The following is a 17,645-nucleotide window of genomic DNA, read 5'->3' as shown; positions in this document are numbered from 1 at the left end:
CAGAAATCACATGGATCTGTAAAGTTTTCAGAGATATTGGTTTTTCACTACCTCAGATTCCTCATCTTTGGTGTGATAATATCTCTGCAATCTCTTTAGCTTCTAATCCTATTTTCCATGCCCGAACTAAACATATTGAAATTGACTATCATTACATCCGTGAACTTGTTCTTGCTCATCTTATCAAGCTTCAGTATGTTTGTAGTCAAGATCAATTGGCCGACATTCATACCAAATCTCTGTCCCGGCAGCAATTTCTCTATCTTCAATCCAAGCTGTCTCTTGGTCCTTTTGATGCTTCCAAGTTCAGCTTGAGGGGGTGTAAAGAAGCCAAGATTCAATCATCGAAGTGTTGATAAATACTAATTGTAGTTTGTTTGGTTAGTCTGTAACTTGTTAGTTTTGTTAAGGGCATAAATGTAATATGTCAGAATGCCCACAGCTATATATAACAAACTATGTGTAATTATTCAGTGTGTTGAATAACAAGAAATCATTCCCTTTCTATACAATCAACTGCTTATGACTTCACATTGCAATTCATTAGGTTATAGCCAAGAACAATGGTAGAAACAACCAAAGCAACCACACTACCCGACGCAACACAATACTGAAGAACCATGTATGAACTTTTTATAAGAAGATAACAAAACAAAGAAAGAAAAAAAAATCGAAAAACTGTTTGGTATTGACAAAATTCTACCTATACAGTTTCAGTCATTTCTTGCTCAATGTACCTAATAGAGTAAATTGGAGCGTCTCATTCCTCAAATACCAAAAGTTAGAATCACTATGTCACATACATTAAGAAAGGTCGACTGGGGAAATCTAATGAATCTTGTTTCTTACATCTTCATATGTCAACTCTACAAGGACGACACAACCTTCACCTCAAGCCATCTATCGAGTCAATACTCTTCAATGTGTTATGGTTGTGTGCCTCCTTGAACTAGAAATGAAAAAAGAAGCTAAAGGTCAGGATAATAACAGACTACTCGAAGAGTTATCAAGTAATTTGGAATGCTGCTCTTGCAAATTTGGATCCACATCTAACCGATCATTGCAGTATTTCTTGCGATGAAATGCAAACATTTGGAATCAGAAACAATTGAATCCCGAAACGGAAACATAAAAGTTTTCAGGACGACACAAAACTGTAAACAAAGACCAATAATCAACATGCATTTGACTCAATACCTTAATCTAATAACAAAAACTACTTTGCCTTCAAGTTGGTTCAGAATCACGTTTGTCCAAAAATGCCTGGGCTAGATTGCTGAAACTAACATTTATTGCTTCAGCTGCAGCATATCTCTTCATGACATCAACCACCTCTAGCTTTACGATCTCCTTCTTGTTAGATGCGTTGGGTAGATAAATAGGGACCCAATTGCATAATTCACCTAAAATATAATTCAATTTTCAAATATAATGTATCAAAAACTGAGTTTCCTTACAAAGCATCAATAACCATGTTCATCGACCAAGGGATTAGTGGCGTATAATAGCTTGACCATCACAGATTATTTTAAACCAGTACAATATAGAAAAAAAAATGTTATATTGGCATAATTCGATGTGCCTCCTTTTCTATAAGAAGCGATAAGCTCAAACTTATTTGTGTTAGTGACTCCTGTTCTATAAGACTTCATCAGCTCCAACTTTCAAATCACATTCCCACAAACACACAAATTTCAAGCTCCTACTTACAGTGTTTCGGACTGGACTTGATAAATATTGAATACAAGAGGGATTCCTCCGCACCAAGCAATAATTGCAGCATTTGCCGGATCTGCATCTGAAAAAATTTAGTTACAGTTAGTACACAACTCATTCACACTAGCGATAGTCGCTTACTAAATGGTTGCCGGATCACCATAGGGATTAGATAGGTAGACTTACCAGCACAGGAATTGCATATCCCTCCTACGCCAAATTCCACCAGCTTCTCATTTGGTTCAGTTATGCAGTCCACAAAAAGTTCCAACACACTGAGTTGCTTGTAATTATAAAATTCTTTTCGTCAAAGGAAACATTTAAATTGACTTTTAACTTTTACAGACAAATCTATTCAACATCAAACCAGTAACAAAAATAAAAATAATATCCAAATAATATTTTTATACCTCTCCCAAAAAGGCATAGTTGTAAGGATCATAAGCAAAGTAGGCCAAATTAGCAACAATTTTCTCTCATGCCTCTGCAAAGAATGGAAGAGATGATAGTTGACAGTTGATTAAATGACGATGAGATGATTCCATTGTCATTGACTCATTAGAAGAATTCTATAATCTAGCCTTGTACTCTGTCTAATACTAACAAATTACCGACACTCAACGGAAACAAAGAAAAAAGAAGGAAGAAGAAATCAAAATAATCAGACAGAACAGAAGCATACAATCTGAAGCAACAAAATTGTTGAATAAGTGGCCAAGTGGCCATACTTTAGAATAAACAAATGCAAAGGTGGCAAACACCTTTCCTTGTTTTGGGGAGGAAAAAAGGGAAGGCTGGTTTTGTTGTTGTCAGAGATTTCGGCTTTTGGCTCCCACACTTGTTGCCTTTGGTGAATATAGATACCGAGGGAGAAAAGAGAGAGCACCAGAAAAGAGAGTTTTTTTCTGATTGCAAAGAGCAGAGAGCAGCAGAGAACAAGGGGTGCCGCATCCCCCATTTGAAAAGAGCTCCTCTCTTTGGTTAGTAATCATCTACCAAAGTAGTTGTTGTTGTAATAGCTTTGAGCTAGATGTATAGAGAAGAAATTATTCTTTATATTTCCTTCTCTATTTGTTTCTTTGGTGTGTGAGAGTTATTGGGTGTATTGGTTTTTTGGGTTGTGAGATTGCCAACACTTTGTAAATTCCCATTTGGTTGATAGTGGATTATTGGGTGAGCTCCTACTGCTCCGAGGACGTACTCCAGTTACACTGACTGTGGAGGAATCTCGTTAAAATCTTTGTGTCTTTTATATTTTGTTCTTGCATTTTCATTTGATAAAATTTCCTGTGGGTTAGCTTGAGTTGGTTCCATTTAGTTTGGTGTTATCCTAGCACAACAATTGGTATCAGAGCACTGGTTGCTCTTGGGTACTGTCTAATTGCCAAAAATGTCAGACGGGCAAGATGAGAATCCTTTTGGAAGCAGCTCCGGATTTGCAAGAACTACGGTGCAAAATGCAAAGTTCGAAGTTGAAAAGTTTGATGGCACAAACAACTTTGGGATGTGGCAATGTGAGGTCAAAGATGTGTTGGCTCAACAAGATCTACTTGCCGCTTTGGGAGAGAAGCCGGAAGCTATGTCGAAGCCGGAATGGGAGAAATTAAATTTGTGGGCTTGCTCTTCAATTCGGTTGTGCCTTGCAAAAACTCAGAAGTATTTTGTGATGCGGGAGTCATTGGCAAGTGTGTTGTGGCAAAAATTGGAAGACAAGTATATGACCAAGAGTGCAGAGAACCGGCTACACTTGAAGAAAAAGCTCTACCGCTTCCAATACAAAGAAGGTACAAAAATGATTAGACACCTTGATGCTTTTAATAAGTTGATTGCCGACTTGTTAAATTTAGATGAGGATATTAATGATGAAGATAAGGCCTTAATATTGTTGAATTCCTTGCCGAACTCTTATGAGCATTTTGTTACCACTATTATAAATGGTAAAGAAACTGTGAAATTTGAACATGTGTCAAATGCCTTGATGAATTATGAAATGAGGCATAGAGATAAAAATCATGATAGTACCTCGGAAGCTTTATTTGTTAGAGGTAGATCATCGGAGAGAAGATCATCTTCTAGTAGGAAAAAATCACAGTCTCGACCTAGAGGAAACTCTAAAGGTAGAAAACCTTTGGAAAGGGATGAATGTGCCTTTTGTCGTAATAAGGGTCATTGGAAGAAAGATTGTCCTAAATTGAAGACCAAAGGTAAAGAAAGTTCTGAAGCTAATGTTGCTGAAGTTGAAATAAATTTTCCTGATTTTGCTTTAACCACTTCCTCATCATTTGATTGTGCTACTAAGTGGGTGTTGGATACGGGTTGTACTCATCATATGACTCCTCACAAGGATTGGTTTTCAAGCTTGAAAGAGTTTGATGGCGGTGTTGTGTTCATGGGAGATGACAATCCTTGCACAACAAAAGGGATTGGTACAGTTCGTTTAAAGTTGCATGATGGCATGGTTAAAGAGTTGACAGGTGTTCTGTATGTACCGAATTTGAAGAAAAATCTTATTTCTTTGGGAACTTTGGAAGCCAAGGGCTTCAGGTTTCATTCAGATGGGCAGACATTGAAGGTGACTTATGGTGCACTTGTTGTGATGAAAGTTCCTCGATGTGGCCATTTGTATTTATTGCAAGGAAGCACTGTGACAGGTGAAGTATCTGTAGTCTCAGAAAATATGGGCACATCCGATTCTGATACTACTAGATTGTGGCATATGAGATTAGGCCATGCCGGTGAGAAAGCTCTACAAGGGCTTGTGAAACAAGGTCTTCTAAAAGGTGCCACGACTTGTAAGCTTGATTTTTGTGAGCATTGTGTATTGGGGAAGCAAACTAGAGTGAAGTTTGGTACTGCTGTACATCAGACGAAGGGCATTCTTGATTATGTGCATTCGGATGTTTGGGGTCCTACAAAGACTCCCTCTTTGAGTGGTAGACATTGGTTCGTGACCTTTGTTGATGATTATTCAAGAAGGTCTTGGGTCTACACTATGAAGCACAAGAGTGAGGTGTTGAGCATTTTCTTGGGTTGGAAGAAAATGGTTGAGAACCAGACTGGGAGAAAGATTAAGATTTTGAGATCGGATAATGGTGGTGAATACACATCCGACCCTTTCTTTAAAGTTTGCAAAGAGGAAGGGATTGTGAGACATTTTAGTGTCCGGGGAACTCCACAACAAAATGGAGTTGCAGAAAGATTGAATCGAACCTTGCTTGAGAAGGTTAGATGCATGTTGTCTCAGTCGGGTTTGAGCAAGTCGTTTTGGGTAGAGGCAGTTACTTATGCATGTCACATCATCAACCGATTACCCTCAGCTGCTGTTCAGGGTAAGACGCCAATGGAGGTATGGACTGGAAAACCTTCTAATGATTATGATTATATTCGTATTTTTGGTTCACCTGCTTATTTTCATGTAACTGAAAATAAACTTGATCCTAGAGCCAAAAAGGCTATCTTTCTTGGTTTTAGTAGTGGTGTCAAAGGTTACAGGTTATGGTGCCCGGAGATGAAGAAACTTGTAATCAGCAGAGATGTGACATTTGATGAAGAAAATATGTTCAGAGACTCTAAAAAGAATGTGAAAGATGTCCAACAGGTGCAGCTTGAGAAAGTTGCCTCTAGTACTTCAAATCCTATTTCCGCTGATGTCGAAGCCACTACAAGTGAAGAAGTGGGAGACCATGAGGATGTTGAAGAAGTTGAACTTGAAGATTCTATTCAAGTTGAAGAGCAAGTTTCACCTTAAGAGTCTATTGCCAAGAACAGAGGAAAAAGACAAATTACCAAGCCAGCTCGGTATAGTGACTATGTTGCTTTTGCTCTTCCTATTATCACTGATGAGATTCCATCCAATTTTGAGGAAGCCATTGAGAGTGAGGAAAAGGAGAAGTGGTGCAATGCCATGGGTGATGAGATGAATTCTCTCTTGAAGAACAAGACTTGGGAGTTAGCTAAATTGCCTAAGGGTAAGAAAGCTATTGGTTGCAAATGGGTGTATGCCAAGAAGGAAGATGCTGATGAGAAAAGTAATGTGAGATTCAAAGCAAGATTAGTTGCTAAAGGGTATGCACAAAAGGAGGGCATTGACTACAACGAAATATTTTCTCCAGTTGTGAAGCACTCCTCAATTCGTATTATGTTAGCTCTTGTTGCACAATATGATCTTGAGCTTGTGCAACTCGATGTGAAAACGGCTTTCCTACATGGTGATTTGAATGAAGAGATCTATATGTGTCAACCGGATGGGTATAAAGTGAAAGGGAAAGAGAATTTGTTTTGCAAGTTGAAGAAATCACTTTATGGCTTGAAGCAATCTCCAAGACAATGGTATTTGAGGTTTGATAAATTTATGAGAGGCCAAAATTATTCTAGAAGTCAATATGATCATTGTGTGTACTTCAAGAAGTTGCAAGATGGGTCTTTCATTTATTTGTTGATATATGTTGATGATATGTTGATTGCCTCAAATAATGTCGAAGAGATTGATAAATTGAAGAATCAAATGAAGAATGAGTTTGAGATGAAGGATCTTGGTGAAGCAAAGAAGATCCTTGGCATGGAGATCACTAGAGACAGAGAGAAGGGTTTGGTTTGTTTTAATCAAAGACAATACCTTGAGAAGTTGATTCGGAAGTTTGGAGTTCATGATTCAACTAAACCGGTTAGTACCCCTTTGGCTCCTCATTTTAAATTGAGTTCTCTACAATGTCCTAAAACTGATCAAGAGAAGCTACAAATGAAAAATATACCATATGCAAATTTGGTTGGTAGTTTGATGTATGCAATGGTATGCTCTAGACCGGATATTGCTCATGCAGTTGGCATGGTGAGTCGATATATGCATAATCCTGGTAAAGAGCATTGGAATGCAGCTAAGTGGATATTGAGGTATCTCCATGGTACTCGAGATGTTGGTTTATGTTTTGAGAGGGATGACTCTGGTATTGGTCATTTTGCTGTTGGTTATGTTGATTCAGATTATGCAGGTGATCTGGATGGAAGGAAGTCTACTACAGGCTATGTATTTACTATGGCTAAAGGGCCAGTTTGTTGGAGGTCCATTTTGCAGTCGTCTGTTGCTTTGTCTACTACAGAGGCTGAATATATGGCAGTTGCTGAAGCTATAAAGGAGGCCATTTGGATACATGGGCTGATTAGAGATTTGGGGGTTGATTAGAAGCAGGTGGAGGTGCATTGTGATAGTCAGAGTGCCATTTATTTGGCTAAGTATCAGGTTCATCATGCGAGGACCAAGCACATAGATGTGCGTTATCACTTTGTTCGTGAAGTTGTTGGTGAAGGAGAAATCATTCTCCAGAAGATTCCAACTAAAGACAACCCCGCTGATATGTTGACTAAGGTTGTTGGTGTAGCCAAGTTTGTTCATTGCTTGAACTTGGCTCACATTTTGCCTATATAAAGAAGGCGTTGAGCAGTAGGAGTTTTGGAGCATTTGGCTCGGCATTAGTTGTTCTCTTGCTAGTGATTGGGAGTGATGTTGTGTGTTAATTGTGTTGTTTGGCTTATCATGGCGTTTTTCGAAACTTGGCCAAGGTGGAGATTGTTGAATAAGTGGCCAAGTGGCCATACTTTAGAATAAACAAATTCAAAGGTGGCAAACACCTTTCCTTGTTTTGGGGAGGAAAAAAGGGAAGGCTGGTTTTGTTGTTGGCAGAGATTTCGGCTTTTGGCTCCCACACTTGTTGCCTTTGGTGAATATAGATACCGAGGGAGAAAAGAGAGAGCACCAGAAAAGAGAGAGTTTTTTTTCTGATTGCAAAGAGCAGAGAGCAGCAGAGAACAAGGGGTGCCGCATCCCCCATTTGAAAAGAGCTCATCTCTTTGGTTAGTAATCATCTACCAAAGTAGTTGTTGTTGTAATAGCTTTGAGCTAGATGTATAGAGAAGAAATTATTCTTTATATTTCCTTCTCTATTTGTTTCTTTGGTGTGTGAGAGCTATTGGATGTATTGGGTTTTTGGGTTGTGAGATTGCCAACACTTTGTAAACTCCCATTTGGTTGATAGTGGATTATTGGGTGAGCTCCTACTGCTCCGAGGACGTACTCCAGTTACACTGACTGTGGAGGAACCTCGTTAAAATCTTTGTATCTTTTATATTTTGTTCTTGCATTTTCATTTGATAAAATTTCCTGTGGGTTAGCTTGAGTTGGTTCCATTTAGTTTGGTGCTACTTGTAATTATAAAATTCTTTTCGTCAAAGAAAACATTTAAATTGACTTTTAACTTTTACAGACAAATCTATTCAACATCAAACCAGTAACAAAAATAAAAATAATATCCAAATAATATTTTTATACCTCTCCCAAAAAGGCATAGTTGTAAGGATCATAAGCAAAGTTGGCCAAATTAGCAACAATTTTCTCTCATGCCTCTGCAAAGAATGGAAGAGATGATAGTTGACAGTTGATTAAATGACGATGAGATGATTCCATTGTCATTGACTCATTAGAAGAATTCTATAATCTAGCCTTGTACTCTGTCTAATACTAACAAATTACCGACACTCAACGGAAACAAAGAAAAAAGAAGGAAGAAGAAATCAAAATAATCAGACAGAACAGAAGCATACAATCTGAAGCAACAAAATTCCGTCTCGCAACTGCTTCCTAACTATGAATGATACAAATAAAGACAGTGGAAACCTCAACTGGCAAACCCAAACATAAATTTCCGTACCAACAACGAAACTCGTAATGCTAATGTTATCACTTATACTCATGAGGATCCACAAACATCGGAGAGGAAGCACATTAATTACCGTGGAAGAAAGAAAGCGTGGCACAACGACTCAAGACAACCTAAAGAACAAAACAACTACCAATGCATCTAAACTACAGAGCTTAAAAACCATGAATACAAAGCAGCTAGGCGTAGGCGTACCTTCATCAATAGTTGTATTCCGATCGAGTCATCAACTCCTGGAACAAAAAGGAATGCAGACAGACCTTATGATATATAATTTGATGGGAATATTAGTGGTGTTGTGTTGTATCTGAAGGTATCGCAGCCTTGGAGTTCCAGATCTTCCAGTTCGCTCTTCGTGCCTCCGATCATTCATAAACATTATAACCCGTCTTTGTTTGTGCCGTGGGACTGGGATTATACAGTGTCTGTGTTTTTCAAAGCAAACAAGAACCTTGCAACACTGTCACTGAGCAGTGAGTCCAGCTTCCTTCCTCCTGCCTTACCCACGTTAATCTCCCCTCGTCGATCTTCCCACGCCCATCTACCCAACCTTGGGCGGGAAATTTGGAAAAGAACTAAATTATGCCTCATAGCCACCATTTTAATTTTATGATAATTATAACCAAAATTTTAATGTAAAAATACTAATATACCCTTAATTTTAGGGTATCACAAAAACCAAAACATAACTTTTAATAGATGGAAAGAGTTTTCCGTATTCCCACATTAATGTATGTAACCTTTAAACCATCTTTAGATATCTGCAACCTTTAACTGCACATTTTGATCTCTGCAACCTTTAAACCAAAATGAAAGCATGAATTAAAAAAAAATAAATAAATAAATGAAAAACAAAAGCCCCTCTAAGTAATATATCTTTGAACACTACTGCATGAATAACTACAAAACACAAACCTTGGAAAGTCGTATGTTAAACCAGCAAACATATCATATAAACTCTTTGTATCTTTTGTTCTTAACTCGAATGATATAAAAGCCAATAAAGTAATAAATTCCAAAGAAAAACATTCACTATCATGCGCTGGAATGGAGCCCACTTGGATTCTTGCAAGTTTGGCAAATGTGGCATGTTCCACCACATCGACTACATTTCTTCACCATCCTTTCCTCCCCCTGAGATGGGATTTTGTTCGTCTTGCATCTTCCAAATATAGCTTGTCTAATTGTGGGTGACACACTCTGTTTTGCACATTTTCAAGCACACTCCATTCACTATTGTTTCCAACAGGCCAAATGGGCTTCGCATTCGCTAGCACAATTGCATTGATTGTGTAGAATTGGGAGCACATATTGTATAATGATGTGATGCAAATTCGACATGCAATAGTTGCATGGACACATGCAAGATGATCAAGATCAAACCTTCAGCATGTGCATGTCTTCGCATTTAGGTCAATTATATGATATAAGTCCCCCTCACGTACTTGCAATGCATAGTGATTAATGGAAGATACATGCATAATGGTTCAACCATGTGAAAACAGGGAACGTTAAACATATATATGTGGCACTATGTAACAATTTGAGATACAAAAGTTAGGAACTAAGAGTTGTTCCAAACCATTGAAACATGACAGTTTAATCATTGGAAGTATTAACAATTCTATACACCCTCTATGATGAACCAGGTTCACAGAATATAGTACAATTTATGTTATGTCATTGTCCTCTTCAAATCCCACATATATTATGTACCTTTCATATCAATTACTGAGATCAATATGTATATCAATTATCAAAAGTAGACAAAGTCTTCAAGATTAAATTGGTAGGCATCTTGGTACTTCCAATAAGGTTCTAAAATTGATGGGTGGTTGAACAATGAAGGCACAGCCCAAGGTAAACGCACGGCTGCTGTATCCTTTTGGAGATTGAAATTGTACCATATATAGGTTGTGTTTTGGTTATTGTAATAAATCATAATATTAAGAGTATATTAGTACTTTTACATCAAGTTTTGATTATAATTATTATAAATTAAAATGATTGCTATAATTCTATATGGAGTCTAAAATCTGATTATTTTTTTAAATTTTCCTTTTTTTTTTTTTATAAGGTTCAAAAAATTATTTGGTTTGAAATTTAAAATGGTTGTAAAATCTATAACAATTCAATCTCATAAGGGGGCATTTAAAGTACCCCATCTTATCGACAATGTAGGTTTTTTGTCATGTTATTGGCCCTTTCAACCCTTTCATGAGATTTGGTCTTTCTTTACTCAATTGTGTTCGATCTTTCTATCTACTTGCATCCTTCATGCGTGTGTGCAAGAGACAACTCTCTCTAAACGACAATATCATTAGCTGGTGAAATTGGGTTGACACAATAACCTAACACGTTTGAGTAAAGAAAGACCAAAGTCAGTCTGACCTTGTCTTGTCTTCCCTCCAAAGGAAACTAGAAAAATAAGAAATGAAATGAAATTGTTACAACATTAAACAATAAAAATGCTTTTACAAAACAATGACACTCACCTAAAGTTCTCATTTTGAGGACTTGTGAGGTTCTTCTTCAGATGAGTCTTTAGATTAATTCAACGGTAAATAAATTTATAAGCATAAATTACCCTATTGTATCTTATTGGAGTACCAATAATAATCTTCTTTATTTATATATTATTTTAAAGAAGGGTTCACACGTTCAACCTCTTCTAATCGGCAAACAACAAACTTGTCTTCCATGGCTCATGCGTTCAAGAAGAACGGTTCTCCATCTCTCTAAGATTTTCTATTTTTTTGGCGTATACAAAACATGACATGTTTTTGTTTGGACACCATCGACGATTAAAAATAAGAGGGATGGTAAAAAAAAATTCGGTAGCCATCTTTGAATTCTTGAATTTTTTAAAGCAGTTTCTAAAATCCAGCAATCCCAATCTTTTTAGTGTGAAACGGTGAATTAAGTTAGTAAGCCTAGATCCCGTTAGATTGATCTAAAAGTTCAAAAACTGCTGTAAACGCGCTACTACCATTACGTTCTTTCAATGAGAAAATACCAACCGTATCTATTTAAATATTTGACCAATATAAGAAAGAAACAAAGAAACAAAGTGAAGAGACAAAAGAACAACCACTTTTCTGTGCCTTTCCTGCTCTCTCTCTGTCTCTCAGATTTCTTGGATTTGAAGAATACCGAATTGGGAGCTGAAGAGCTGTTGCAAGCATGATCAGGTCGTCTTCCTGGCGACTATTGGAGTCTTCACAGTTGTGATCCTCGCGGTATGCCTCCCTTTATTTTTTCATTCACATAAACTGTTTTTTTCCCCGGGAAATTAAACTGTAAATTGTAGAAAGAAAGCTTAAGAGTAGTCTTTCCGGTGTGTTGGTTATGGTTTCTTGAACTTGAAACTTAAGGAGGTTTATGGTCCACTTGTTGACCAGATAATTGAATTGGGATCCTAAAAATGAAAAACATAAGGCCCAACGTAGTATCGTTCGTTTGATTTTTTTTTTCTTAACATTTGTGTTGGTTTATATTCAGTTTCTTGTTGATTTTAGTGGTTTGGACTAACAAGGTTGATTTCTGAAACCCCGTTTTTAGTTTCCACTGGTATTTTCTTGGTTAATGATTGTTGTGGGGAAGTTATGCTAACCAGCTTAATAATGCATGATGTTATGTGGTGGATAGAATATCGGAATGGGGTTAGAACTTGACAGTAGCTTCCAAATTAAGATTTTTCATAAGATTTGTTCTTTTCTTTTCCCTCCAAACCAAATGTCACTTTGGAAATGATATTTTTGCGGTATTTTTTTCTTTAAATGGTTATCAAACAAGAGTATGTATATGATATTAGAATCAATGTGTGCATGAGGGATTATCAATCAGGGAAAGATGAAAGAATGCGACCAAGATGGTTTGGCCATGTGTAACTAGGGACTCCGTCAATAAGACCATTGCCAATGCACCTAGAGGATTTGGGAACGTTCATAGTGCTGTTTCAGGTTGTGCGAGGAGATTTGATGAGAATGGAAGGATATGAATATAGCAGAGTAACTTAGAATTTATTTGGCTAATCTTACATGATTTGTAGAGGGCCATGTTTATTTGGCTAAATATCTTGCGTTATTTTTTACTTTATTTTTAATCAATCTCCTTATTGGTTTAGCACTTACATGATCCAGTTAGACTTTTGATCTACAAGTTTTTTCGTACTGTTATAGCTTTGGAGGACAATACTACTCACGCCTTTTAAGCTCATCACGGTCTTCCTGCACGAAGCAAGCCATGCAATTGCTTGCATACTCACGTGCGGCAAGGTAAGAAGAAGCTGTTTAATGTTTTCTATTCTTTTTGCTTCTTAAATGATGTGGTCAGATCCAAAGAGAAAAGAATAACTGCTTTCTTATACAAATCTCTATTTTTGACAGCTCCAGTTCTCCCAAAAAATTTCTTTCTTGGTGATAGTCTGTACACAGGTTCACAAAAAAATAGAAATGTAATTTGTTCACTTGTTAACATCTTCAAGCTAGGTAATAAGGATCTTTAACTAACACAGTATCCTAGTCAAGGATCCAAGGGAAATCATTTTTGGTGTTCACTTGAGGAGTCCATTAGAACGAAAGTCTCAGTGTCACTTTAGATCTTTGAGTGGAACTAATCTTCTGTATGATGCTACTTTGTAGAGAAGCAATGTACCAGGCCTTCTGTTGTCTGATTGAATGACTGGTGGTTCAACGTACCAGGCCTTCTGTTATTTAGTGCGCTTTTCACTGAATTTCTTTATTGCTACGCTAGGTTTTAAATTTCTGATGTGGAATTATCTACACCATATAACAATTTGAAGTACTTTGATTAAGGTATCCTTGTGTAAATATTCTACACCAACGCATTTTCTTGTTCTGTGTATTTTAGTGTGCCCTGTTTTGTCCTTGGGTTGAATTCGCTCATAGGAAGCTAATCCAAGATGTGTGTAGAACTATGATAACAAAGCCTTGATTAGGGAACTGGCCAAAAGAAAGGTATAGTTTGAAAACATTAGGCCAACGAACGAGTTTGGTGATTAGGCTTTAACAGAGCTTCTCAGCTAAAACTGTATTCGAAGATATCATTTCACACAATCCCTTTCAAGTTCAAAGCTTTCGTTGTCTTCAAGCTTGCAAAGTTCTCAGTCATTCGCTGTTACTAGAGCTCTTACACTTATCTTGATCTTCACAAATACTGTTTTAGAGTTACTAGGTTATTCAAACTAAGTATTAATTAAGGTTGGCACCATAGGCAAACCCCCAGTCTTCCTTAATTGGTTCTTGTTTAAAAATATCTTCGCGTTATTTTTCTTGGTCTGTTATTTTCAAAGTCGCTTGCTTGTTGAGTAAGAAGAGTTCACCTCTCATGTTTCATGAGTTTGAGTTTAAACACCTGATCGTGATACACTTTCTGATTCATCAAGTGCTTAATTCATCATGGGATTGAAAAGATCCTTAGCTGAAAAACTTCTTCCTTGCTTCTCTTAAAATATTCTCTTTAGAAGGTTGATCAATGACTCGCATTTTACTTTTCTAAAAAGCTTGTCAGCAGACTGAAGCTTGTTCTGCTTTCACCCATTCTGGAATGTTGCATATATTCAATAGGATCCATTCTCGCAATTACTATTGTCACTAATATTTATTTTAACTCTCATCATCATAGTTATTGATTATTATTATTATTTATACGCTTGTTTTATCAATTTCTTTTAAATGTTTCCTGTATATCTCCTATTCCTTTGCAACTCATAGGTTTTATACTTGTTCAAACTTACAATAGTTGAAGCTTTCTGGTGGTGCATGTTAAGCACAGCGTACGAAGTGTTTCTATTTGAAGGCTGATATACACTACAACACGTTGCAAACTTGCTATCACGTACCACTACATTAAATGTCCTTAGCTTCTAGGGCTGTTGCATATCACTGATGGATTTTATTGTTTGAATCAATTTTGTAGGTGGAGGGTATCCAGGTTCACGCAGATGAGGGTGGGGTGACACAAACGCGTGGTGGTATATATTGGTTGATCTTGCCTGCAGGATGTACTACACCTTTGTCCCTAAACTTTATTTTTCATTGCAATGTATCCTTATTTTTGTACTTTACGAGACATTAATTATGGGCTTAAACTTTGAGGTGCAGTTTTTGAAGTTGTAAGCATGAATACGAGTGTCTTACTGGATTTGAGCATACATAGTTCCTCATATTAAGTTTCTTGCTTTCTCACACTTGCATTTGTATTTCAGAAACTATTTTCCATCCTCAGTTTGTTATGCTTCATCTTCAATTTATGATTGTCTAAGATGTGTCTCAGTTCATGAAACGAGCGGATTGTGTGTGCTGGCACTGAACTTGGCATCTGATGCTAAAGTAGGACCGTTTCTCATGGTTTCATATTTCATGCATTCCGGTGTTATATGCAAACCATGTTGGCTTCCAAAATATCTATTTTTCTTACGGTCATTTAAAATTGGCTTTTGTGTTAAACTAAATAGTCATGACTTGTATCCAGATCTTGGTTCTCATGGTTTCCTATTTCTTTCTGCATCCAGATCTAGGTTCATCATTTTGGGGAATGGCTTTAATACTCGCATCCACAAATCTCCTAACTGCTCGAATTGCTGCTGGTTGTTTTGGCGTTGCCCTGCTAGTTGTGCTTTTTGTGGCAAAAAATGTAAGGAAGCGCAGTAAACATTGTTGAATAAGAAGAGTATCCAAGATAACTCTAATGATCCCAAGAAGAAGAAAATAGAGCACACTCTTAAAGAAAGCTCACAAAACAAACTAATTAGCAAAGCTTTTCTTATTTAGCTCTAGGCTTTGTTTTTCCTTGGATGATATACAATGCTTGAGGACTTAGGTATTTATAGCAAACCAAATGAAAGCTACACCACACACTTACTTCACCTACAACATCCACCTACTTCACCTACAACATCCACCTACTTCACCAACCTCACACACTTACTTCACCTACAACATTGCCTAACTTTCCACTCAACCATACCTAATTTTGACATTGATTCTTAACAAACATATGCAGACAATAATGTTTCTCCATTCTCATATTTTTGTGTTAGAACTTTTCAGGATCTTAATTTCTTCACTCTTGCGTTCTAAAAATTCTAATGTTTTATACAGTGGACACTTCGAGGACTTTGTATTGGTGAGTATCTTCACATGCGTGCAATACGTCTTAGTTTTATATTATTCACATACTTCCATACATTACTGATCCTTACTGACGAGTCTTTCAGGATTTATTGTATTCCTTGCTATAATATGGGTTCTGCAAGAATTTACGGAAGTCCGTGTTCTCCGCTACGTTATTCTCTTCATTGGTACATTCTTATTTCAACTCTCTACTTTCTGAGATGAAGCTCTTAGTTCTGCATTGCTATATCTCTTGTGTGCAAACTGCGAAATGAAAAGTTTCTTATATTTTGCTTTAAAATTGCAGGTGTGATGAACAGTTTGTTTTCAGTTTATGGTAATTCTCAGTAATTCTTGTTAATATATATATATATATATATATATATATATATATATTCTGAACATGTGAATCACAGATTTTATATCGCGTGACTGTAATTGTCGCAGATATATATGATGATTTAATATCTAGAAGAGTCAACTCTAGTGACGCTGAGAAGTTTGCAGAAGTTTGCCCCTGCCCCTGTAATGGGGTTGGATGGGGAGTGATTTGGTAAGTCTTATGAGCATACTGATGATTAAAACTTGAAATTCCTTATTTAAGATTTTAAATGTAATAGTAAAAAACGTAATTGTACTGATGATTAAAACTTGACGTTTTTCGTAACATAATAATTTTTATGCGCAGGGGATTGATATCGTTTATATTTCTTTCTGCATCGGTGTATTTAGGGCTTGTCATTTTATCATGAGGTACAATCTTCTTCACAGAATTTATTTTACATGTGTATATTTAGTGACATTTATTTGTTTATCTTGTAAGCAAAGGTACAAAGTCATTAGTTAGAATTACACAGAAACAAATCATAAATTAACAAAGACGTTACTTTTTCTTTTAGATTATGCATATAAAAGAAGTTGTTTGTGGAAAGCTGCATATGTCCTTTGATCAACATCTTGAAATGTGACGTTTTTAACGAAAGGTTAGATGACATGTTCGTAGTGGGGTAAACATGTTCGTAGATGAATTGTAACGAAAGGATAGATGTTTCTATAACATCTCTACTGCTCTTACTGTTTTCAGGTCCAAGAGATTTTCTATCAGTCTTCCCATATCGGCGCGGAGCCAGCTCTGAGTTATTTTTTTATACTCATTGATGAGTAGTTAGTTTTATAGCATTTTAGCCACACTTGATTCTTTCAACCCTTTTATTCTGGGTTACAGACTGTGATTGTGAAATTTGTACTGGACTGGTGTATTACACTCATAACAAAGGCTTAGAAATGTGATTTAAACAATTTATTCACATACTGTTTGTTATGAGATCATGGAGTAATAAAATTGACACCAATAATGCTATTTGTGCAATATTTACTATGTTAAGAAAGATTGTTAAACTGATCACATGCGGATGATCAATGGGTACCCATTTAGTTAAATGCAGGTCTATTTAAGTGTAGATATGCTTTAATTATAGTGGTGAATGGAGATGTTTGTGCTTGTGTTGGTAATAAGAGTGATATATGGAGGAAAATGATCATCGCTGGATCATTTTCTTAGGGATCCTAGGGATTCCGTGATCGTGACCGTTCATCATATATCGTGTGATCAATTTTGGTTAGGTACTATTTATATTTAATTTTACATTTTGAAATGATTTCTGATCACATGATGTATGATGAATGGTTACTATCATAGGATCCCTAGGAAAACAATCCAGCAAGGATCTTTTTCCATATATGGAGTATACATGGGCACCCGCTGACTGTAATCCATCATTTCACCCATATAGACCCGTCATTTTTTTATCAAGAAAATTAATAAAAATGGCTTGAAAACTTTGAGTTTTAATGATAAGGACAAAATAAAGGGTAAAGTGAATAGTATCAGGATTGACTTTTTAGTGTAAAAATGTTGTTTTTCGTTAAAATGAACAATACTATGAGCTTTTCGTTAAAACTTCATTTTTTTATATTGGATTGCTCAGTACTTATGATTTTTTTTAAAAATTTATTAACAATAGTGGTAACCACTTTTTTTATTACGGTTGATCTGTGAGACTAAATCCCTTTGTCCAAGTAC

General features: G+C 36.4%; 1 protein-coding gene and 1 pseudogene across 2 annotated transcripts; one reads left to right on the top strand and one right to left on the bottom strand.

Annotated features, from left to right (window-relative positions):
- Positions 1-719: 719 nt before the first annotated feature.
- Positions 720-9,088, bottom strand: LOC148689684 (uncharacterized; annotated as a pseudogene). The gene is made up of 6 exons (XR_015958830.1): positions 8,734-9,088; positions 8,039-8,155; positions 1,903-1,999; positions 1,711-1,792; positions 1,198-1,403; positions 720-949 (listed from the first exon to the last, which is right to left on the bottom strand). The product of XR_015958830.1 is annotated as an uncharacterized LOC148689684 (transcript).
- A 3,525-nt stretch (positions 9,089-12,613) lies between these two features.
- Positions 12,614-16,931, top strand: LOC137707786 (uncharacterized). The gene is made up of 9 exons (XM_088688794.1): positions 12,614-12,703; positions 14,367-14,451; positions 14,962-15,083; positions 15,551-15,575; positions 15,667-15,750; positions 15,870-15,899; positions 16,010-16,115; positions 16,251-16,315; positions 16,647-16,931. The coding sequence occupies exons 3-8, from the start codon at positions 14,985-14,987 to the stop codon at positions 16,312-16,314; spliced, it is 408 nt and encodes a 135-aa protein (XP_088544920.1). The 5' UTR covers positions 12,614-12,703; positions 14,367-14,451; positions 14,962-14,984; the 3' UTR covers position 16,315; positions 16,647-16,931.
- Positions 16,932-17,645: the final 714 nt, after the last annotated feature.

The sequence above is a fragment of the Pyrus communis genome, chromosome 17 (assembly GCF_041283825.1).
Source record: "Pyrus communis isolate YQ-2024b chromosome 17, ASM4128382v1, whole genome shotgun sequence".
Lineage (NCBI taxonomy): Eukaryota > Viridiplantae > Streptophyta > Magnoliopsida > Rosales > Rosaceae > Pyrus > Pyrus communis.
Note: the sequence above shows the minus strand (reverse complement) of the source record. Positions and strands in the feature narration are given on the sequence as shown.